Source organism: Erpetoichthys calabaricus, chromosome 1 (genome assembly GCF_900747795.2).
Source record: "Erpetoichthys calabaricus chromosome 1, fErpCal1.3, whole genome shotgun sequence".
In the NCBI taxonomy this organism is placed as follows: Eukaryota; Metazoa; Chordata; class Cladistia; order Polypteriformes; family Polypteridae; genus Erpetoichthys; species Erpetoichthys calabaricus.
Window position 1 is genome coordinate 12539999 of NC_041394.2, and position 25995 is coordinate 12565993.

General features: G+C 41.5%; 2 protein-coding genes across 2 annotated transcripts in view; one reads left to right on the forward strand and one right to left on the reverse strand.

The window, feature by feature from the left end:
• ap2s1 (adaptor related protein complex 2 subunit sigma 1) overlaps positions 1-25995 on the reverse strand; it is a 372915-nt gene that overhangs the window by 134843 nt on the left and 212077 nt on the right. The window lies entirely within an intron of this gene.
• Positions 1-25995, forward strand: part of rab4b (RAB4B, member RAS oncogene family) — a 73737-nt gene that overhangs the window by 4981 nt on the left and 42761 nt on the right. The window contains 1 exon segment of the mRNA XM_051934389.1: positions 12438-12518. Within this exon segment, the coding sequence (XP_051790349.1) occupies positions 12438-12518 (81 nt within the window).

The following is a 25995-nucleotide window of genomic DNA, read 5'->3' on the forward strand; positions in this document are numbered from 1 at the left end:
GAGCATTGGCGTACAACAAGCGACTCTGTTTATGGCGTGAATGCAGAAAGGGTTTCTTTCTCATCACCCTGCCATACAGATGTTCTTTGTGCAAATTGCGCTGAATTGTAGAACAATGTACAGATACACCATCTGCAGCAAGATGTTCTTGCAGTTCTTTGGAGGTCATCTGTAGGTTGTCTGTAACCATTCTCACAATCCTGCTCATATGCCGCTCCTGTATTTTTCTTGGCCTGCCAGACCTGCTGGGTTTAACAGCAACTGTGCCTGTGGCCTTCCATTTCCTGATTCCATTCCTTACAGTTACAGAAACTGACAGTTTAAACCTCTGAGATGGCTTTTTGTACCCTTCCCCTAAACCAGGAGATTCAACAATCTTTGTTTTCAGATCTTTGGAGAGTTGCTTTGAGGATCCCATGCTGTCACTCTTCAGAGGAGAGTCAAAGGGAAGGAAGCACAACTTGTAATTGACCACCTTAAATACCTTTATAGCTCATGATTGGACACACCGGTCTATGAAGTTCAAGGCTTAACGAGCTCATCCCACCAATTTGGTGTTGTAAGTAATCAGCACTGAGCAGTGACAGGCATTCAAATCAGCAAAATGACAAGGGGACCCACATTTGTGCACAGCCAGTTTTTCTCATTTGATTTAATTTCATACAACTAAATACTGCGTCACTAAAAATCTTTGTTCGGAAAACACCGCAGTACTCAGATGTTCCTAGGAAATGAAAGACATACCACTGTTATCTTTTTTGTTGAAAGTAAATTATGCTGCAGGCTGAGAGGGGTTCCTAAACTATTTCATATGACTGTATGTATGTTCCAGCCTATGTACAAAAGGTAAGTCTAAAAATTTCTAGTATTTATAAAATAACTTAGTCAAAGAGATCACTATTCAGTATCAGCAGTATAATAGCCTGTAGGCTTGTGGGTAGAAACTGTCCATGAACCTGCTGGTGCGGGCCTGTACCACCTTCAGGAACGTGAAAAATCTGTGGTGAGGATGGCTGGGATCAGAAGGGATCCACTGTGTATTCCCCCTGCAGTGCTTTCTGTAGTGGTTCCTGGATGGCTGGCAGTTCAGTCCCGGTGATGCGTTACATTGATCTGACAACCCTTTGCAGAGCTTTGCGGTCCAGAGCATTACAGCTGCCATTCCAGGTCATCATACAACAAGACAGAATGCTCTCAATGGTACATCGGTGAATATTAGTGAGTATTCTGGAGTCCATGCCAAACCTCCTGAGTCCAGTCCAACCTGTCATTGATGTGGACCCCCCCAAGTACTTGTAAAAGTGCACTGCCCCCACATCCTCCCCCTATATAGTGACTAAACATTGAGGCTATTTGGTACAGTAAAAGTTAATAACCAGTTCTTTGTTTTTCTTGAAGACAAATCTTTCTGGTTACTAGTTGAGAAAGTGGCTAGTACAAATATCTGTAGCCACTGTGGGCCTCCAAGATGTGATTTTGACAGTGATGCTGTAGACACTGCCCCCATTTATCATGCAGCTAGACCTTGAAAAGAAGCTCTTCCTCCGTCTGTCTGAGCTGGTGTTGAGGCAGCAATAGCATTTCCCTGGCCACAGCACAAAGTAGAGACGTTTGTTGTGATGGCTGGTATCTTTTGATCATCTTCTCTGCCGTGGTCTGATGTCACTTTGTATAGATGTCCTGGAAGTTGTAAAGTGCACACCTAGTGATGCATTCAGCTGTCCACACCACCCTCTGCAGAGCCTTGCATTTTCCAAAGCAGGCAGTAATATATGTCTTGTCAGGATACTCCTGAAGGTCAATATGTAGAAGTTCTTTAGTCACAGGGAGGACAGCCTAATGTCCCTGAGGCATCTGAGGTGGTAAATGCGTTGTCGTGCCTTCTTCACCAAAGTGGTAGTGTGCTTAGAGCAGGTCAAGTCTTCTGTGATGATAACACTTGAGTTTTGTAAAACTTTCCACTCCAATTCTGAGGGGTTGGCAGTGCCTGTATTGTCCCATCAGCCAAAGTTAACAGTCAACTCCCATCTCTTGCTAACATTCAGCAGAAGACTGTTGTCCTGACTGTATACTTCATCCCGGTAATCCCACTCCTTGTTGTTAGCCATGTCATCAGTGAACTTGACAACGATGCTAGAGTCATGCACATCCACAAAGTCATCGAGTGTAGCGAGAATATAGCAGAGGGCCCAGAACAAAGCCCTTTGGAGTGCCTGTGTTGAGGGTAAGGGATGATGGAGTGTGGCCATTCATTCAAACAATACAATACAATACAATACAGTTTATTTTTGTATAGCCCAAAATCACACAGGAAGTGCCGCAGTGGGCTTTAACTGGCCCTGCCTCTTAACAGCCCCCCAGCCTTGACTCTCTAAGAAGACAAGGAAAAACTCCCAAAAAAAACCTTGTAGGAAAAAATGGAAGAAACCTTGGGAAAGGCAGTTCAAAGAGAGACCCCTTTCCAGGTAGGTTGGGCGTGCAGTGAGTGTCAAAAAGAAGGGGGTCAATACAATACAAAACCAATTCAAACCACCTGGGGCCTTCCTTTCAAGCAGCATAGTGAGGTGTTCCTAAGCTTGCTGATGAGCTTGGAGGAGTATAAGTTAAATGCCAAACTATACACCAGGGGTGGGCAAAGTTGGTCCTGAAGGGCTGCAGTGGCTGCAGGTTTTTGTTCCAACCCAATTGCTTAATACGAAGCACTTATTGCTCAAGTAACACTATACCTTATTTTAGTTGTCAGATCTCATTAAAATTTTGAATCCTTAGTGCTTATTTTAGTCTTAAACAGCTGTTTTCTTGGTATGTAATTGCTCTTTATTAGCAACCAGCTGTGTAAGCCTGTGCTATAAAAAGCCCGGGCTCCTAGAAACTGTTGAAATCGTCAGAAAAAAAAAAAAATTGAAATGTAGAGATGTCAGGTAATTCAAAGGAAATACCTTGGGTATCTCTGTCGTTTTGTCGACATGCTTGCATTGCTTGTGCATTAGCGGCGGGAGGAAAAGTAAAAGGGATACCGTTTTGCCGATGTTAGCGGCTAAGTGACTTTGTCTTTCTTCGGCAGTTTCGTTTTACTGACGTGCTCACCTCACTTGTGTTATTAGTGGCTAAGTGAGTTTTCAGTTTCCTCGGATGTGGAGCCCTTACCCCGACTCCACCTCTCACCTCAGGGACAGACAGACACACACACACACATAGATGTTTATATGTAAGATTAGGGGGCTTTGCACCCTGCCCAGTTCGCTCACCAACCCCCAAATCCCCTCGGCCATCCTGCACTATGCTCCAGCCACTTCGTGTCTCTGCCGTTCGCATATGTGGATTTCACTTTCACCAAACAACAAATCTTTTAATTTTCACAGATAGGCCTCTTCATTGGGAAGAAACACTACTTTTCCCCGATGGCAACACGAATCTACAAGTCTCCGACTTAAAGTTTAAATCTGAACAGTATATTCGATCTCTTTTCGCTTTTCCGTTATTTCTCTGAGTAATAATTTCCGTTTATTTGCGCTAATGCGATATTTACTATGATTTTTTTTTTTTTTTTTGAGACTTTTGAATTTTAGTACTTCCATTATCTCTAACCTGCTCTGCATGTGTATCTTGCCAACATTTTTGAATTCCTTATGACGTTCTACTTTGTCATCTACTCTTTGTCTTTTATTTCCAGCCCCAAGCGTGGTTAAATCTCTTGGCACAAAGTCTTGCGGGACGTGAAAGTGTCCATCTGAAAAAGTCATGTCTCGTCCCAGGATTTGTTTATTATAATGGAGATAAGATGCAAAAGACAAAGAAGTCAGCTCTTCTCCATCTAACTTGTTTCCATTTACACCTCTGTGTATTTATCGTGCACTATTAGGTTTAGTTAAATACTTGGAAGAAAAGTGAACGATTGTGAGTTACTCATCTGTTTCAGGCTTCAAATCATTTGAGTGATATCCTTGGAAAGGAAAAAAAAAAATCTAGGATATGAGAATGACCTGACATGGCAGAGATAAAGTGCTAACAAGTCATGAAGTTAAATTATTGACAAGGATTGTTTTTTATTTAAGCAAATGAGTTGGAACAAAAACCTGCAGCCGCTGCGGCCTTCCAGGAATGACTTTGCCCACTCCTGCTATAGTCTATTCATAACATTCACACGTAACTCCCTTTCCTGCTGAGCAGGTGGTCTAGTGTTTCACCTGTCCGTGCTCCAATTGGAAAAATCCAACAGAAGTATAATCAATTGTTGTAATTTGTGTTGGATAATGGAGTCAGCCAAATCTGTAAATATGTGTAAACAAAAGCAGATCATTCAGACCCCTCATGGACTGCACTCCAGTTCTGGTGATGAAAGCAACGCTACTCACTTTTTAGGAAATGTAATTTACCATTTTGCAAAAAAAGAAAATACGGTCATCTTGAAGAGAGAGGGTTTCTTATGTTGTCCAGCGGGAAATACATTTTGTGACAGGAAGAGCAGTCCAAAATATTTTTGTTGCCACCCAACCTTTTTGAGTAAACGAGATAGACTTGCTTTGCAGTTAGTGTCTACTTTGAGTCACAATTCAAAACAAAAGCAAAGTTTTTGGGATAATTAGCTTTCATTTTCAAAAATAGTGGCAAATTTGTAAAAATGTAAATTTAAATTTGTAATCTTGTCAACAAATAACTGTCAATATAAATCACTTTAGGAAGTGAATATCCACTCATTCCCCCTTCTGCTTAGTCCAGTTTTGAGTGGCACGTGGTTGACATCTAATCCAGCTCCAACTGAATCTAAAGTCTTTTGGCAAGACACAAACAAAAGTATGCAGACACACCACTTCAGTTTATGATTGCCAGCTGACCTGAAGAAGATATGCAGAAAAGCTGGAATTCTAGGGGTAATGTTACAATGCCACTTTAAAAATGCCTGATATGTTTTTATGAAAACATCTTTGTGAGGATGACTCATACATGAAGTTGAGACAAAACTATCAGTTGTATACTTGCTTGTGTAGATTAATGTGGAAAAACACAAGGCAGGCATTGTCTTTATGTCTCTTACATCTGTATGTCACACTCAAAAAGAAAAGGCAAAGTAACAGATATTTTGGGGATTTTAGTTTTTCTCATGAAATTTAAATTTCAGATAATTCAGAATGAGAAAATGTGGTCTAGTTACAGTACAGCGTTGTGTTTAATTTGTAGGAATGAAAGCCTGCAGCCACCATGACCTCTCTAGACAGAGTTTAATTAAGTCTGCAAGGCTGAAGTGGCATCCAGCTCAATTAAAATGTCAACTTCTAGCACATTGTCGCATCTCGTATTGGACAGCCAAGTGACAGGTAGTGTTTAAGACTGTTGTGACACTGTCTGTTGTTTCTCAGCCTTTCGGGAATTGTTGTACCCTTGGTAGTCTGGTTTTCCGATACGTTGTCTTGCATATGTTTTAGAAAATTTTTTGTACAAATTTTGTTTTCTTTTGAATCTGCTAGCTAGTGGTGATCAACACAAACACTGCTGTTTTTCCAAGTTCAATACAAACTTGGTACATCTTTAAGGAATGGGAGCTACCTGAGGTTGAACCTTTACTCCCAGACATGGAAAGAGATGTTATGTGGATGACATATTTAGAACTAACTGTGACAAAGCAATAAATCATGAGACAGCCATACCTCTGTTAAGCACACTAGATAAGATAGAACTTTATTTAACCCCAGGGGGAAATTTGGCTTTATTACAGAAGATCTTTAAATAAATAAATACACACACACAATGGTCTAAACACAAACAAAAGAATGACTAAAAAGAAAACTTATGACTTGGCAGTCCCAGTCCCAGTGAGGCACTATGCAGGCATATTGTTGTTCGTAAACAGAGCCCCAGTCACGTTCCTTGACACATTTCTGTGAAATAATTTGTCGGCTGAATGTCCTCAGTGTTGGTGTGTCACAGAGAGGATGTGCAGCATTGTTCATAATGGCACTCGGTTTTGTCTTCATTCTCTCCTCCACGTGGTTTAGAGTGCCTCCTACATCTGAGCCTGTCCTTTTAATTAGTTTGTTGATTCGGTGGGCCCCTTTTGAAGTGATGTTACCATCCCAGTACTCTGGCCCCTCACAGAGTTATCGAAGATGTGAAGGATGTCACTTCCCACATTAAAGGATCACAGTCTGCTAAGGGAGAAGAGTCTGCTCTGCCCTTTCTTCTTTAGTTCCTCCATATTCCAAGACCGGTCCAACTTGTCACTATTGTGGACCACCAGCAGTGCACCACATCTACTCCCTGAATAGTGACTGGACATAGAGGCTCTTTGGTCTGACTAAAGTCAATAAGCAGCTCCTTGGTTTTGCTGATTATATGATAGATATCTAGATAGATAGATACTTTATTAATCCCAAGGGGAAATTCATATACTCTAGCGGCAGCATACTGATAAAGAAACAATATTAAAGAGTGATAAAAAAATGCAGGTAAAACAGACAATAACTTTGTATAATGTTAACATTTACCCCCCCATACCCCCCCCTCCCCGGGTGGAATTGAAGTGTTGCATAGTGTGGGGGAGGAACGATCTCTGCTGGCGTCCTTCAACATCTGCAATAAGATGCTGCAGATGTTCTAACAGACGGTTGTGGCGAGTGCCTTCTTCTACGCAGTGGTGTGCTGGGGGGGCAGCATAAAGAAGAGGGATGCCTCACGCCTGGACAAACTGGTGTGGAAGGCAGGCTCTATTGTAGTCACGGAGCTGGACAGTTTGACATCTGTGGCAGAGCGACGGAGCTCAGCAGGAGAATCCACTGCATCCACTAAACAGTGTCATCTCCAGACAGAGGAGCATGCAGACAGTCCTCAAAGTTCCCCACCTTTCTCATCTCCTCTGTCTCATCCCCCTTATCGATACACCTCATAAGTGTAGGAAATATCATCAAGTTCATGTCTACATAGTGCAATTAAATTCTTACTTGCATGCCCCCTTAAAACTGTGACTATAATACAACACCAGCAAAGACACACAGGGGAAAAAGTATATGTAAAAGGCAACCTATGCAGTATATACAGGGTGAGTCAGAATTATGTTGACACTAATGGTACTGCTATGTACAGTATATACTTGTATACAATTTTTGTGGACAATTTATGTGCCACATATGGTACATGTGTTGAACATGATGGTGAACAGGATGAGATATACCTGTAAATCAGGGGTGTCCAAACTTTTTTCAGTGGGGGCCACATACAGAGAAAAATATACGAAGGGCTGGGCACCCACTAGAGGTGAGGTATATTGCCTCACCTCCTGTGTATTAAGCTAGCAAAATCAATCAACTATAAGTAAATTATGCTTCATAATTGAATATGCTTAAAGAGAAAACGGCATCACAGCTCTCCAGTAATGGGTTTTCATTTATTGTATTACAAAGTGCTCTCATCACATGCAATCGAGTAAAAATCAAGAAACACAAGCTTTATCTGACACTTGATGTTTTAAGTTAGCTGACAAATCTTCAGTTTGTCGCACAACTGTGTTTCTGGACAAGCGAACGTTGTTAAATTCTTGCATTTTCTCTGGGCACATTATTCTTGCGACTTTAATGAGGCACTGTTTTATGAAGTTACCATCTGAGAAAGGTTTCCCGTGACGGGCAGTGAGTTACACTACTTCGTAACTGGCTAATGTGGCATTTTCTTGTGTTTTGTTAGCACAGAAAATATACTGTTGTTGAGCTAGCATACTAGCTGCCATTTGCTTAAGTTTCTGTTCTCGCTCAGCACCAGTGTAGGTCGGACGTTTGGTTACGTAGCGTCGACACACATTACAGTAATCCGTCACTTATCGTGGGAGATAGGTTCCAAGGCCAACCGCGATAACTGAATTTCCGCGAAGTAGGGACACTATATTTATTTAATTATTTAACGTGTATTTGGACGTTTTTAAACCCTCCCTGTATTGTTTACAACCCACCATTTACTCTATTAAAAACAGGGACAACTGCTAAGCAAAATGAAATCGGAAGATAAGTTTACACTTACTGTATAGCGAAGTACACGTAGCAGCTTGTAGGCGGTCATGACGTCGTCGACCTTGTTGCAAAGATTCCTAAAGCAGATTCCATCCAGACTACTGCCTTATCACGTCCACTTGCAACTCGTTTTGCACCCTGGTTAAAGGACACTGCGGTCGTAGATCTTATATGCTTTTCCTCCTTTTTAAATAAAAAGCATCGATGTCCTGCAGCGGTGTAGCTGTTCCCTTCCTTCAGCATATCCAAAACTTTTACCTTTTCTGCAATTATTTGCATCTTCTGTTGGTGCTTGGACACAGCCCCTGAAGCATTAGCACGTTAATGATGAATGAGTGAGATGAGACTTCCTGGTTAATGCAACACTCCGTCGCTGAGCCAATCAGCAGCACACAGGAACTTAACTGCGTGCTCTGATTGGGTAGCTTCTCGGCCATCCGCCAATAGCATCTCTTGTATAAAATCAACTGGGCAAACCAACTGAGGAAGCAAGTAAAAAGACCCAATGTCCGCAGAAACCCGCGAAGCAGCGGAAAATCTGCGTTACGTATTTAGATATGCTTACATATAAAATCCGCGAAGTCGTGAATCTGCGAAAAGTGAACCGCGAAGTAGCGAGGGATTACTGTATACTCTTTTATCACTGCAATAGTTTCATTGCAAATCAAATAGACTTCTAGGAAGAAATATTCATTTTCCCTCCATGTCTGAAATTTTCTGCACTTACTTGCTATTGTGCGTTTCTTTGTTTCTGCCATTTTTGGTCACCTGTAGCAAAATTGTTCTTTTGTTGCTTTTGTTTGTGAAGACGCTGCCTTGATCAAGATAGTAGCTCCGCCTTGTGTTAAACCTAAGAAGTACATAATACAGTTAAGAACAAGTTTCGTGTGTGGGCCATATTTCATTATATTTTTAGAATTTGCTACGGGCCAATTAAAAATGGACCATGGGCTGCAGTTGGCCTGCAGGCCGTAGTCTGGACACCCCTGCTGTAAATCATCTTGCACATATAAAGTATGTTTTGTGAATAAAATGTTTCCGCCATTTAAATGTAAACATAATTTTCACTCACCCTGTATATTACATAGTATTAATATATATGCACATACATATATATGTGTCTATATTTATAGCACCAGCCAAACATTTTAGAACACCCACATTTTCAATTCTTTATTGAAATTCAAGTGGTACAAAGATAAGCCTTTAACTTCCAGAGATTAAAAAAAATGTTAAGGGTTCTTAAAACTGAAAAATAACCATAATGGAAAATGCTAAATGAAGAAGAGCCTTGAGCCATTGTTATATGTGAAATTCCAACATGGCTGTCCTTTATTTACACCTAGAGCTACTTTCTTCAAAGTATCATTCAATTCAGTGCTTCCTCCTGATTTATTTGTTAAATGTATTTTTATTTATTTATCAGTTGAGTGATTGGCTGGCTGTATTATTTGTCCTGTTAGTCTGTATCCGTGTCTTTTTTTTGTTTCTGCTGCTGTATGCATCTGAGTTTCCCCATTGGAATAATAATGTTTGCATAATCTAATCTATTTTCAGATTAAAAACTCTTAACAGAAAAGGTTTTTTTTCAGTTATGTTCATTTACATAACACATTTAAATATATTTTAATTTTCATCAGTTAGCTTTTGATAAATGGCATATTCAAGAAACACACCTCTGAATTAAGTATTATGTAAAGTCCCAAACTAGTTAAACACATTAAAAGTACTAGGTATAAGGAATAAGACTTCTCATATGTGAACGAAAGTTTGTTATATATGATCTCATTTTTGAACCCAAAATGTGCTGGTACAAATGTCAGGGTGTCCTAGCTTAACAGGCAGGCAGTTTCAAGCACATTTCTTTTCCCTTGAAATAATGCAATTTTCAGAGTTATGAAGAAGGTTAGTGGGGAACAAGTAATGGGTTAACATCTTTTAGCTTTTCTGCGGCAATGGAAGTTAATGAAGCCTGGAAAGTTGATGCTAACAATTCCTTCTGGTGTCCTAACTTTTGTTGATTACTTACACACCCTCTGTCTGTGTAAAAGTAATGTTGGAGTAATTTACTGTGTTGCTACACCCTCTGAAGTGTCCTTTGGACAATACTGAACTATATATTGCTGTCATAATGGTGAGAGAAAAAAGAAAATTAACAAAGGAAGACAGAGAGACCATTTCAAGCCTTAAATGTGTCGCTCTTTTCCTTTGGAGAATTGCAAAGAAAGCCAAAGCGTCAGGGAGTACCGTGTCCTACACCATCAAATGGAACTTGGAAACTAGAGCAAACTCAGGCAGGAACAGGTCTGATAGACCCAAACAAGACCTTAACAAAGGCTTATTTTGGTTTTAATGACACTTCCAAAGAATCACTCCAAAGCATCATTAAAGTGATTATTCAACTGTGCAATGTGAATTACTAAAATAACTTCACTTTGGAATGGCCAGAAGTGTCATAAGTGAGACACAAGTCTCTTTATAGTGATATTCCAATTGTTTGGCCCACAATCTAAATCGGCTGATTTTCACTACAAAAGTCTCGATTGTTAAATCACAAAAAAGGATCTTTTCAGACCCTGCTTCTCTAAGCTTTACAGTAGTTTAGTTACAGTGCTCCTTTACGAGAGGTACAACGGTAGTTGAGCCAGCAACATTTATTTTGGGTAGCAAATTTCCTGTATTGTAAACAAAGAGCAGCAAGACAGGGCCTGAATCACCAGACAGTGTGAGAAGACTGGAATATTAGCCTTTACGTTAAAGACTGAGAAAAAGGAATCGAAGAAGTGCAATTAGACAAACAGTAAGAAAAGCTGCTTTAATGAATTAAGACCTTTTTGTTTTGTCCCTTAATTAAAGCAGACACCATTTGAGTTTAGACAGTGCGCTTGTGTTAAATAAAACTTATATTTTCGGTTGGAAAAAGATAAAGAACAATTGGAAATTACTGCTTATTAACCAATAGGCTTGTTATCTTGACAGCAAAAGTTGTGTTTTACTTGTAAACTTGTTAAGCAGGTTAGTCATGTGTCTTCTTGGTAAACATCTTATGCATATTTCATGCGTTGGCGGTATATTTAAAGATTTGTACTGTGTTTATTAAATGTTGGTGTGTGATCATACTGTATAAATTTTGGTAAGAAACAAGTGCTGCATAATTAAAATGGTAAATTTTATTTTAACATGTTTATGGTCACTGAACAGTAATCCTGTTGAATTTCACCTTTTAATAAAATATGAACAGTTAACACCCGTGGTCTATAGTTTAATTATAAAAATACCAAAGTTAACACTTCAATATAAGACATAAGGCTTACGTGTGTCTGGTTATGCAGGAGCTTAATGTAATTTTTTTTAACTGGATAAAGAAGAAAAAAATTGAAATCTGATCCAGCTGATCCAGTAACATGAAATCGGATCATGTTAATCGGTGATTGGTGTCTGCCTTTTAAAACCTGATCGGAGCATCCCTCTCTCTTGATATTGTATACTGTACTTCAATATATGCCCAGTGAATTTCTCATATTTATAAGTAATTTTACCAGTATGTCAAATGCCACACTGCACAGAGATGAATAGCCACTTCGCTGATGCTTTGTAAATGTCATTAACACGCCTAAAGAAACCTGTGTTAAGGTCTTGCAACATAAGAGTAAATGAGTAATAGATGCATTTTTGCCATAACTAAACTAAAGTGTCAACATATTATTTTAATGGAATGTTAAAAGTGAGGTTGTACAGGCCCTAGAAACTAAAAGGCACTTTGTGTAGCTTGTGTCACAGTGTAAAATAGTGGCAGCACTTTTCTTTAACCAGGTGGATCAGCCAAGACCAAATTTCTATTTACGCTGATGTTGAATTTAAGTACTGTTCTAACCCAGGCAGCTTGACTCACCACAGTAATTATCACCTTCTGTCAATTAAAGAAGTAAATGCTGAATAAAACAGCACTGGTGTTTACCTTCATTACCTGCAGCACCCTTCATTATCCAGTGTCATTAACTCCTCTGTCATTGTACAGGCACCACAGTTGTGTTCACAGTCACTTTTTGGTGATGTTGCTATGGATAAACATGAGTATTAATTTTTCTTTCTTTCTTTCTTTCTTTCTTTCTTTCTTTCTTTCTTTCTTTCTTTCTTTCTTTCTTTCTTTCTTTCTTTCTTTCTTTCTTTCTTTCCGAAAGTCTGTAACACTGTTATTTTTCTTAGTTGTACCATTTTGTGTCCTTGCGAACTGTGTGAATTTCCCAGTCTTTCAAGAACTTGCAACTCCACCTCATTATCACTTAAACAGATGTTTTCCAATTGACATTTTAATATTAGTTGAAAAGCACTAAACCAAAATAAAGTTGCCATTAATTGCATATACTTTCATGTTCAATATTTGTAGTGATCTGTTTTCTAATCATTTATTTAATTTATTTTTCTGTGTTTATTTGTGCACAGATTTCCTGTTTAAGTTCCTGGTGATTGGCAGTGCTGGCACAGGGAAATCTTGCCTTCTACATCAGTTCATTGAAAACAAATGTAAGTATTGATGTGCAGTGCCCATAATACTTTTCAGATATTTTCATTTTTAGTAAAAATTGATACTTTTCCTCATTTACCACTTTGAAATGAACATGGGAGGTAGTGTGGTGCAGTGGTTAGTACTATTACCGCACAGTTCTGAGCACTTGGGTTTGCTTGCAGGCCTGGTTGCTGTTCTTGTGGAATGTGCTTATTCTTCCAACATCAGCTTGGAGTTCTCTGAGTTGTTTGGCTTTTTTCCCATGATACGACAATGACAGGTTAATAATACTCTGCTGGTCATGCATGTATGTGTGAGTTTGCCCCGTAATTAACTAACAGTAGTAAGCATAGTAGTTTGTGGCTGAGGCACTGAACTGTAAATTAGTCAGATTTTATCATAATGTTTTAACATAAATAAAGACGTCAGCCAAGTATATGATAACAACAATATTAATCACTCTCTATCCAGGACTGGCTGCACTTAACCTGGAGGCTGCCTTAACAGGATTCAGCTCCTCACAATTGTGATACAAAATAAACAAAATCAGGAAGTAGATTGATGCATGAGATAACTTAGAGTTGAGCACATTTGCTTTTTTATATACTGTAGCAGATGAAGCGCTTGTCCACCTCTTGAACCCTCAGGTACCACTCTGATGACCAGGTGAAAGTATAATAATAATTCTTTTTATTATACAATAGTAGTGCACCAAGCACTCTCCTCCACACACTCATAAACACAATTCTCTCTATAATAAACAATCCTCCTCTCCCAGACACTTAGCCCACCTTCCTCCCAGCTCAGCTCAGCGTCTGGGCTTACCCATAGTCCTTTTATAGCCCCCGACCCGGAAGTGGTTCCAAGCCAAACCCACAAGTCCGTTTTCCTTCCGGGTCAGGGCAAACAGTCCTTTTCTTCATCCCGGGAGCACGTCGCTTCTTCCAGTCACGTAACTGAGATGCACTCCCGGGTTATAGGGCATACAAGAGTCCATGAGGCCCTTCACAGCGACTCCTGGCGGCCCCCAAGGTATCCAGCAGGGCTGTGTATAGAAACTACAGAGTCCATGAGGCCCTGCTGGAACTCGGGGCACCAATATGCTGTCCGGAGGGCTCCTCCTAGCGGCCTGGGGGTGAGGGCCGGACTAGAAAGCCGGCAATCCTCCACAGTTCCCGCCTCTCAGCGAAGCCAACTGGGGCGGAGCGTTGATCCCCGCGAGGGACGTTCTCCTCTAAGAGGACGCGTCGTCCGGACCCTGGCGACGATGTCGAGACCCCCCAGAGAACCTTGGGGGAACAGTGTAACGGTTAACCCACCGCTCCCCTGTCCTCCGGGGACAACTTCGCCATAGGTGGCCCAGTTGACGGCAGTTGTAACACCGCCGCCGTCCTCCTGGTCGCCTCTCTTCTTGGGACCTAAAACACCTTGGAAACTCCGTTAGGGTTAGCTCCGCCCTGTCCTCCGCCAAGGAGGGAATTATAGCCGCTTTGCTGCTCTTTGCCCTTTTTTTCATTGTGTTAGGAGACCCTCATTTTAATTCGGGGATCTCCTGCTTTTTCTGGGGCTTGTGCACAGCGTGAGGCTCTCTATGGAGAAGAGAGAGCCTCTTTGCTGTTTGCACGCCCGTTGTCCTATGTAAACTCGGAGGCGGCGTCATTAGTAGCGTATCGCTCCAGGTAACAGCACTATTCAGCTGTCCCGGGACGATCGGTACTTCCCCCGCCCCTTCAGTAACCAACGGTAAGCCCTTCATCAGACCGATCGGGGTCTGGAGTGGCGTCTCGTTCCGGGGACCTGCGTCAAACGCAAGCCCCGGATGGATCGCTTCCACCCCTGTCCAGTCAGTCATCACGCCACACTCTACTGTCGGGCACACAGCGCTTTGGCAACCGCAACTTATTAAATGCGGTGCCGATTCACACTGCGTCCCCTTATTATATACGGCGCAGATTTCACTCACCTGCACCGCCGAATCAATCGAGGCTGGGGCTTCACGGCCTAACCGCCGAAGGTATTCATGTAGTCTCCTCAGCGGCGCTTCGACCGTGGCTCCCAGCTCCTCCAGCCATCTCCTCAGGTCCTCGATCCCCTGGAAGACAATATTTAGGGGCTCGAGACACTCGTCGAGCTCCCCTAAGTTTATAAAGTTATTTGTCTCGGCCGGCAGTAAGGCTACTTCCTTATTTTGGTCACCTGCCGACCGGGAACCAATGAGCACGTCCACTCCTGGCACGTGCTCTGCTGGGCTTCGCAAGGCCTCCTGGGATTTGGAGTCTTTAGGGGAACGGGTAGCCTCCTGCGGCTGGCTGCGGTCTGCCTTTTTACCATTGCCGGCAGACACTACAGTCACTTCCCGCCCCTCTTTCTTTTTATTTAAAGTTGGCGCTGCTTCGCTCGCCACCCCCTTCCCCTTCAGGGAGCGCAGACGCGTTGGGGAATTATTGACCTCACCGACGGCTCCCAACTGACCTTCTTCCTGGTTGCCGTCGCGCGAGGTCACGTGGATACATCCCACGAATGGGTTGGCCGCTTCCATCCGACTTCCAGCCCGACTTGCCTTCTGGGTATCGTGGCCATCTTGCCACGGTATGAGGCAGGTATCCGAATCAGCGGTTGTTTTCCGAAGGCAGGCCTCTGCAAAATAGGAATAAACTATCCCTTGCCCATCGGGCGTTGCCCCGGCACATACCTCCGGATTCTCCCGCTGTATCCCCGATTCGTTCAGGGTTGTTGACGCAGCCAATTGCTGGCAGCCTACTTGCAATTGCGCCCTTCGGACTTCCTCAGCCTTTATCGGCTGCCGGTCCCCCTCACACCCAGTTAGGTAAGTCCAGTACAGCTCGGCGTCGGTCGCGGTCTTCACCCAGCTGGTGTTGGCCTTCTTCTTGCCAGACCTTTTCCCCATTGCAGCTGACTGCGTGTCACGGCTCACAATAGCAGCGCTCTTGGTCGCGGGTGGAATTTTCACCTCCGCGGTTACTTGAGGGACCTTCTTAGGGTTCTCTGCCACAACAGATTTAATTTGTAATGCAGATCCTCTGCCTCCAGACGGCCAGAGGATCCTGCCGACTACGCCAGTGTAGCAGATGAAGCGCTTGTCCACCTCTTGAACCCTCAGGTACCACTCTGATGACCAGGTGAAAGTATAATAATAATTCTTTTTATTATACAATAGTAGTGCACCAAGCACTCTCCTCCACACACTCATAAACACAATTCTCTCTATAATAAACAATCCTCCTCTCCCAGACACTTAGCCCACCTTCCTCCCAGCTCAGCTCAGCGTCTGGGCTTACCCATAGTCCTTTTATAGCCCCCGACCCGGAAGTGGTTCCAAGCCAAACCCACAAGTCCGTTTTCCTTCCGGGTCAGGGCAAACAGTCCTTTTCTTCATCCCGGGAGCACGTCGCTTCTTCCAGTCACGTAACTGAGATGCACTCCCGGGTTATAGGGCATACAAGAGTCCATGAGGCCCTTCACAGCGACTCCTGGCGGCCCCCAAGGTATCCAGCAGGGCTGTGTATAGAAACTACAGAGTCCATGAGGCCCTGCTGGAACTCGGGGCACCAATATGCTGTCCGGAGGGCTCCTCCTAGCGGCCTGGGGGTGAGGGCCGGACTGGAAAGCCGGCAATCCTCCACAATACATTATTGTTTATTTCGATTAGCAGAGCATTACAGTGGCATACTACTCAATCAAACACACAATGATATCATAGCAGATAGATCCATCAAAATCAAAAGAAAAATAGAAATATAAAGGGGAAAAAAAGCAAAACAAGTTCCAGCTGCTACCTTAGAGAAACAGAAGAGCAACATGAGCAAAAGTAAAAGTCAGTCACAGGCCCAGCATGCTTAGTCTAAAATAATATTAATGATTTCTTGCCATGTTTAAAGAAAAAAATTCCATGAGGGAGAATTAGATATTATTTTAATTAGAGATAATATGGAATATATCCTACCCACTAAGTTATGGAAGGTAGGTAGAGATTCTTCCTATTTAACAAGATATGTCTGTGTGGTATAGGATATTACAATTGATTGGGGGGACCCAAGAATTTCTAAAATTGTTAATGTTTTTTTTTTTTTTTAATTACTAGGGGACTTTGCTCGCCCACCCCCAGGGTGCACTATGCGCCACCCACCTCGCATCTCTGCCGCTCGCGTTGTGAAGTGGGGGGCTGATAGCACGCTAAGGAAATGCGGTCGCTACTCCGAAACCCCCTTTTAAACGGTGAAACCTGTTGTCTTGCTGTCTGCCGAACATTTAAAAGCCTGTACAGCAGCTGTCCTTTGGTCTCACTGCCTTGTCTTGCAGGACGTTAAAGTGTCTCCAAGAAAATCACATCTCGTGTCCTTCCAAGCCTTCGAAGATTTTTTTTTTTTTATAATAGAGAGATTTTTAATAAATGTTCATGGGATGGAAATGCCGGCTCGGCAACGTACATACAGTAGGCTGGTGTGAAAGTTCTGCACCTGGCTGCTACAACTCTATGATGTCATGTTGGCCTCAGAAATCATCATAGGGCACAGAGGAAAAGAAACACATTTTCACTGCAAAAAACTCTTTGGCAAAATTTATTGATCAACACTAGTTGTCAGTTAAGAGTTTTTGACCAATGCTGTGTGGTGTAAAATAAGCAGAACAAACACAACAAAAAGGTTTGGGGTAGCCACCCGGTATACTTGGTAATCAAGATATATTTGAGCAATCAATATACGAGGTCTTACAGATGCAAGTCCAAAACAGAACTGAAGTACAACGTGAACACATGGCCATTCTATAGTCAATTGACAGGAAGAGGTGGGTGCAGTGGGACCAGAAATGGAGGTGACATCTTCAGGAGGCAGACTTGACAGGACAAGAATTGGAAGTGATGTCTCCAAGAGGTGGGCTGTTCTGTTGATCTGATTTGATGAATGTTGTGTAATAATAATACATAAAAAGAAACTTTATTATACAACTTACTGCCATTACGTTATAGTCAAATACTCCCTTTGAGATGCAGTACACTTGTCTCAGTTCTTCCTCCATTCTTGGAAATGTTTCCTGTACTAAAGCCCTTTTTTTCAAAATATTTTCCATTGTAACAAATAGTCTTTCCTATAGTCTTGGTTTTAGTTGCAGTTTTTGTTTATTTATTTATTTTTATTTAATTTTAATTTAACTTTTGTAGTCATTCTTGTGTGTGTATATATAGGTATTTATCTTTTTATTTATTTGTTTAATCAGCTTCTGGAAAAAGCCAAGTTTTCCCCATGGAGAAGTAAAGTTCTATTTATCTAAACTATCTATTATTGAAAATGTTTAACTAAAATAAAATCACTAAAAATAAATACTTTTTACTAATGAAAGATGTATGTAAAAATTTAACCGTAATAAATGTGCATCTAATATACACCGTGCGTATGGAACTAACCAAGAAGTTATGGGAAAGAGTAGTGGAAGCTCGGTTAACAAGTGAGGTGATGATTAGTGAGCAGCATTGTGGTTTCATGCCAAGAAAGATCACCACAGATGTGATGTTTGCTCTGAGGGTGTTGATGGAGAAGTTTAGAGAAGGCCAGAAGGAGCTGCATTGCGTATTTGTGGACCTGGAGAAAGCATATGACAGGGGGCCTCAAGAGGAGCGGTGGTATTGTATGAGGAGGTCGGGAGTGGCAGAGAAGTATGTAAGAGTTGTACAGGATATGTACGAGGGGAGTGTGACTGTGCTGAGGTCTGAAGTTGGAGTGATGGAGGTGGGATTACATGAGGGATCGGCTCTGAGCCCTTTCTTAATTGCAATGGTGATGGACAGGTTGACAGACGAGATTAGACAGGAGTCTCCGTGGACTATGATGTTTGCCAATGACATTGTGATCTGTAGCGAGAGTAGGGAGCAGGTTGAGGAGACCCTGGAGAGGTGGAGATATGCTCTAGACAGGAGAGGAATGAAGATCACTACAAACAAGACATGTGTGTGAATGAGAAGGAGGTCAGTGGAATGGTGAGGATGCAGGAAGTAGAGTTGGCGAAGGTGGAGGAGTTTAAATACTTGGGATCAACACTACAGAGTAATGGGGATTTTGGAAGAGAGGTGAAAAAGAGAGTGCAGGCAGAGTGGAATGGGTGGAGAAGAGTGTCAGGAGTAATTTGTGACAGACGGGTATCAGCAAGAGTGAAAGGGAAGGTCTACAGGACGGTAGTGAGACCAGCTATGTTATATGGGCTGGAGACGGTGGCACTGACCAGAAAGCAGGAGACAGAGCTAGAGGTAGCAGAGTTAAAATTGTTAAGATTTGCATTGAGTGTGATGAGGATGGACAGGATTAGAAATGAGGACATTAGAGGGTCAGCTCAGATTGGACGGTTGGGAGACAAAGTCAGAGAGGTGAGATTGTGTTGGTTTGGATATGTGCAGAGGAGAGATGCTGGGTATATTCGGAGAAGGATGATAAGGATAGAGCTGCCTGGCAAGAGGAGAAGAGGAAGGACTAAGAGAAGGTTTATGGATGTGGTGAGAGAGGACATGCGGGTTATGGGTGTGACAGAGCAAGATGACAAGAACAGAATGATATAGAAGAAGATGATCCACTGTGGCAACCCCTAACGGGAGCAGCCAAAAGAAGAAGAAGATATGGCATTAACCAAAAAAGCTAAAACAAAAAATGGCTTGTCTTATTTACTTTCCAAATTCCAAAAAAATGTCCCTAATATGTTTACTAAAAAGATGATGGGATTAGCAACTTTATAGATTCACTGAATAAATTCTTAGGACCACTATACTAATGCTTGGAAGGGCCATTTTTTGCCCCCAAAACAGCCAGAGTTCTTCATGGCGTGGATTCCACAGTATGATGAATCCATTACTTTGAGATTCCGCTCCATGTTGACATGTTTGCATCATGCGGTTTCTGCAGATTTATAAGCTGGGAGTGTCCCGTTCTAACTACATGTTCAGATTCTGTGACTGGGAAGGCCACTGAAGAACACTGAAGTCATTGTCATGTTCATCACATCAGTATGAGATGATTTTTGTTTTGGGATATTGCACCTTTTCATTCTGGAAGTAGCCATTAATAATAACTTGTGGCCATGAAGGGACATAATTGTTCAACAACAGCACTCAGATGGGCCGTGGCATTCAAGCAATTACTGATTTGGTATTATCAGGTCCAAAGTGTGCCAAGAAAACATTTCCCACACCATTACACCACCAGCAGCAGTCTGGGCCGTTGTCACAAGGTTGGGTGCAAAGATTCATGCTATTGGTGCCAGATTCTGACCCTGCCATCTGTGTGCCTCAGCAGAATTTGAAATTCATTAGAGCAGGCTGTGTTTTATTTATTTTTTTCTCTCCCGACTTTGACTGTCCAGATTTATTGAGCCGGTGCCCACTGCAGCCTCAGCTTTGTGTTCTTAGCTGATAGGAGTGGAACCCGACATTTTCTGCTATTGTAGCCAATCTGCCTCAAGGTTCAACATACTGTGCATTCTCAACTACTTTTCTGTTCACCACAGTTGTACAGAGCGTCACCTTGAACCTATCTGGCTATTCTCCTTCGACCTCTCTCATCAACTTTCCTCAGAGTTGCTGCTTACTTTTTTTTCACCATTCTGAGTAAACTTTAGAGACTTGTGCAGGAAAATTCCAGTAGAGTCCAGCTGCAGTCAGGACAGTTTTAGGCCTCGGATAGATTCAGCAACCTGAGACATTCTGAGGCCCGTAATATGATGCCCCTGTCAGCTGCATCTCTGTTGTCTCCACCCACTTTCCATACCCCCACCCCTTTGTTAGCGGTACACTTTTGTGTTAAATGTATTATTATAGTAATGGTGGCAAACTGAACGTGTGTGCAAAAAAATATTTATTATAAATAAAAAAAAAGCTTCACCGGGATAAACTGTTGCGCTAATGTAATAAACGTCTCTTTGTACTTGCTGCAAGGTCGCAAGCCATCCATAATGGGTATGCAAAATCGCTAGTCTAACAGAGCAGGTCTTAGCTGGGCGACTCAAATGACTACTTTATGCCTCCTTGTGCTTCTGAGGGTGAGTATATCATTCCTCTTGAGCATAAACTCCAATTACACACAATTAATGCATCATTAATATAAATATTAAAATTTTGTACACCAGTAATACAGCACTAATGATATGACACACAGAGACAGTACTCTAAAGAGCTCCTAGACATCCAGCGCGTAGTATTGCATATTTTCACTGTTTACACAAATCATATGATTTATTCAATTCAGAGTCTATAAGAATATGTAGTGTTAATCATAGCTGATTTATTCTTCTTCATCTTCTTCCTTAGCATTTCCCATTTTTATAAGGGGTCAGCCTTCTGATTACCAGTGTAGATCCTTCGCCACAGAGTCACTACTCCGTTGAGTGCCGCGTATAACTAACGTATTAAAAAGTACAGTCTCATGAGTGAGACATGGCAAATGCAGATAGAAAATGTATATTATAAAATACAAAATGTTATGATTTTTTTTGTTCAGTTTGTTTCTACAATATGCCACCAAAAGAACTGCTTCGGATGCAGAACTGAGAGACCTCGATAGTTTAGATTATAGGGTTGGGCAATGTCGGTCCTGGAGAGCCGCAGTGGCTCCAGGTTTTCATTCCAACCCAACTGCTTAATTAGAAACCAATCCTTGCCAGTCTCACACCTTATTTAATTTTATGGCTTGTTAGTAAGCAATGTAAAGTTCTTATATCGTAGATTTTTTCCTTTCCAAGTATATCATCCAAATGAAGCCTAAAACAGATAATTTTCAGTCTGTCATATTTTCTATTATATGTTTTATTAAATCAAACAGTGCATGATGAACACACACACAGATGTAAATGAAAACAAGCCGAATGGAGAACTGCTGGCTGCTTTGTCTTTTACATTTTATTGCTCATAAGGAGCCATTAAAAAATGAATGCAGCTGTTTAAGATTGAAATAAGCAATTAAGGGTGGAGAACCTTAACAAGCGAGACCACTAAAATGAAGCATCAAAATGTCACTTAAGCAATAAGGGCTTCATCAGCAATAATTGTTTATTCATTAATGAAACTGGGTTGGAACAAAAACCTGCAGACACTGCGGCCCTCCAGGAACGACATTGCCCACCCCTGGTTTAGAAGATTAATAAATGCTGAACATTTGAGTGCAGGAACTAAAGGGAATTGAAATCGTCATGAGGAGCATGTAATATAGACGTCAGTTCACCAGCGAAACAAGGGAATGGCTCCAGAAGGGGATGTCAGTTTACGGACCTCATAGTGTCTGAAGTGCTCAGATCTGTCCAAGGCCTAAAACTGTACTGACTGCAGCTGGACACTTCTCGAAAATTCCAAGAGGTCAGCAGTTACACAAATAATCAATCCAGTTCATTTTGCACTAACAATCATGCCACTGACAAAATCACTAAAATCACATTTTTACTTTATCGTGGTGTTCGATGTGAACATCAACTGAAGTTCCTGAACTGTACCGTTAAGCATTGCTCTCTGCTACATGGCTGATTAGATAATTCCATTGATTAGCAGGTGTAAACATGTTTAATTATTTATTAATTATTTGCTTGGTGAGCGTTAGTTGGTGCTTGAACTAACAGCCTATCTATTCCTCATCAGTAAAGGCACATTTTAATTCATCGATACACTGCTGTATTTTTAAGATAATCTGTTCCTCCTCTAATCTGAAGCATCAGCCTCTGTACTGAACAGAACCTTTGAAGATCAACATATTTGTCCGCCTTTCCTCAGATTGTAGTCATCTTATTACTCTACTTTCTTTATGTGAAAGCCAATATTTTGATCTTCTCTGTCCTAAACACAGCCCAGCTGCTTTTGGTTTGCAGGCTGCTTCTGGCTGTGTAAATACATGCCCACTTCCTGAAGTATTGTAATACTTGACCTGCTGAAGCACTGCAACTTCATTACCAGAATTCTTAATTGTCCACAATGTATCCAGGCCATGGTTCAACCTGTGAACTTTGCAATCGAGCTCCAGCCTCACTGGGCCACATGGTTTGGGTGTGCACCAAATTAACATCATTCTGGACAAAAATCTTTGAATGCCTCTCAATCACTCCTATCCCATTAACAGTTGTGTTTGGTGGGCTCCCAGATGGGCTTAAAGTGAAGGGCAAATTGATTGTAATGAACCGACACCTCACTACTGGCACGTAGACTTATCAGGGTTCCCACGCGTCCTGGAAAACCTGAAAATTTTGAGGGTTATTTTCCAGTCATTGAAATGACCTGGGGCCTCATGTATAACGCCGTGCGTAGAACTCACACTATAACATGGCGTAAGCACAAAAGCGGGATTGTGCGTACGCACAGAAAAATCCAGATGCAGGAATCTGTGCGCACGCATACTTTCACGTTCTTCCACTACATAAATCCCGATTTGCGTGAAAAGTAACGCACGTGCACGCGCCTTCTGTCCCGCCCCAACTCCTCCCAGAATTACGCCTCTTTGAATATGCAAATCAATATAAATAGCCTTCTGTGAAAAGACAATGGGAAAAGCACAGGGGAAAATATAAGAATTTCAGCGAATACCAAGTGGAGGCAAAGGAAAAACGTACTATTTGTTGGTTTAAACAGTGGTATAATCAACAAAAGAAAGCTGATCGAGTGACAGAGTGTCGGAAAAACTCGAAAGATCAAATTCACAAAGTCGCACAGTGCCCGAAATAAAAAAGAAATCACATATCAAAGTCGCTGTGAAAAGGCGAGTCGTAGCCCACCGTCTGAGTGTCATATGAAAGCTTATTAGGGTACAAACAAAAAACATAGGCACACAGTGGGAAAAAAGCACGAAATGTCAACTTTAATCTCGAAATTTCCACTTTAATCACGTAGTTTATTTTGCCATTAAAGTAGAACATCATAAACTTCATCTTAAAATCGTTTATTTTACTAGTTTCTCAAGTAGCATGTTAAATGCTTTTTTCTGTGTTTGATCTTCTATGTGCTCTATGTGTGTGAATCACTACGTGCTTCCGTTCTTTCTCTTTCTCCGACAGGACACAGAATGCATTACATTCGAGATATTACAGCTCTCTGAATAATTAAAATACTGAGATGTATACGTGATATCATTTTCATGATGATAGGAATGAAAGAATGTTATTAAACATGGGAACACGGTGGCGCAGTGATTGTTCATATCTCACGCAAGAGGCTTGCTGCACCATGTGCGACCTTCGATGAAATAATTTATTACAGAAGTACTGTCTCTTTCAAACGTACTAACCTCCAATTCCTGTCCATACTTTTCTTTCTCCAATCGCCACACAATCAGCTCTGTAATAGACGTTAAGCCATTTGTAAGCTTAGAACGCCGATTCTTCAAAACTTTTAAGGAACATTGAAATATCTTCGTAGTACATGTTTAATTATTCTACAGTATTCGTCTATCCTTCCAGTGTCGCGTCAGCACCAGCAAGAATACAGCGCAAGGCAGGAGCTATCCTTGAACCAGCTATACGCTGCGGCACCGTTATTAACAATACAGATTATTTAAATGAAGTTAAAGTTTTATCTGTATACTATAAGCAACATATTTTGCTGCATTTCATCTTAAAAATGATATTGTCATCATACGCGCTTTATAAAGTAGCGCAGGTTGTGCAATATTATAACTGTAGTGCAAGTTTACAGTGAGGTGATTGAGTGCATTTATAGTTCTTGGGATGAAACTGTTTCTGAAACGCGAGAGCCGTACAGGAAAGGCTTTGACGCTTTTTGCCGTGGTTGAGGTAGTGTGTACTTGAAACTATATACCGATAATTCTCTTTCCGATCATCTGCTGCTGTGATTCACACTCAGATACAGTGATATAAATACTCTGAGTGGTGCAGTGAGAGTAATATGGAAAAAGATGATCCGCAGTGGCAACCCTTAATGGGAACAGCAAAAAGAAGAACAAGATGCAGTGAGCGTAACAACGCTAAAGCAGTTCTGGTATTTGAAATACTATGGCTATTCCCTGGCCCATTCTATTGCAGCAGGTTAATTACAATCAGATGCATTACACTAATAAACAATATGCAGTTAGTTTCAGTGTATTTATAAAGCCGCGTCAGGAATGTGGAGCTAAGAAAGAAAGGATGAGCACACAGGAACAGTAGTTTGACCATTCTGTGGACCATTATATTGTTACAGGTTAATTACAATCAGATGCATTAAATTTATGAACGATATGCGGTTAATTTCAGTTTATTTGACAAAGCCGCCGCCGTGGATGTGGATCTAAGAAAGAGTAACCACACAGGAACAGTAGCACTGCTTTGACGCTGGGTGCCGCCAGTCTGCAAAACCGAGCGGAGAAATTGCGTACGCCAAGGAGTGAGTTACCGTGGAAATGTGCGTGGCTTTACGCCAAGTTTAGGTTTTATACATCGCGATTTGAGCGTGGAAAGGTTCGTACGCAACATTTCTGTGCGTACGCACCGTTTATACATGAGGCCCCTGGAAACTGATCGAAATGGCCAAATGTCCTGGAAATAATCTTTCTTGTCCTGGAATTTTATTTCTGTTTTCCCTTTTTAATTTTTCTGTTTGAAACAGCTTGCTGTTCGTAAGTCTAGATATGATGACAGCTGAGCTAGGTCGTGGCCTCTGCTGCGCAATGTCTCCACCTACTGAGACATGTATAGGCAATTATATTTATAAATGATTCTTTGACTGGTGGCTCATTTGATGGAGTATTGCCAAAGCCCCTCTTGCAGCATTGCAGAAATGCCAGGATGCGATATGTCCAATACCTTGATGATGAAAAAAAGAAGATAAAGGAAACTGAAAATGACAAGCAAAGAGAAGAGCTCCGCTCTGAAATCACAAAAGTGGCAGCAAAGAGACAGAAAATAATCACTAGCATTGAGGCAATGCAAGAAGAAGGAGATGCAATGGCAGAGAAGGCTGAGAGAAAACAGGACTTTACACTGCTCACAAAATCTAATGCCTATCGTAAAAGTGTTGCTGAAAAAAAGAAAGAGGTCATCGGTCTGGATGCAGTTTTTTCAGACCTCAAGGAGCAACACCAGCATTGTTTCTAAACCTAGGCCTACACCAGATGCCTTTTTCATAGGTTACACTACAGTGACTTATAGATTGTTTTTTTTTTTCCAATATACTGGAGTTCAGGCTCTTATCCTTTGTTCCTAGTATTCTTTCTAGTTTAACCAAGTTTTCAACTCAGGAATTGATGGCAAGGCTATCATGATTTAAAATGGATGTATTTTGCTTCTTTTCCCACAAAGATAAGTTCTTTATTATAATCTTTGTCGTTGACTTATTCAAATTCTACAGCTGCTGTATTCCCAGCAAAGCTACCAGTTGAAAGTTAACTCTGACTTTGTTTTGTCACGTGCCAATTGTTGCATATATTAGTGTTATAGGCATCATACACATGATATAGGCAATAAATTGGCTTTATGCAGTTTTGTTTAATACAAACATTGTACATAAATTTATTTGATACAAACAATGAC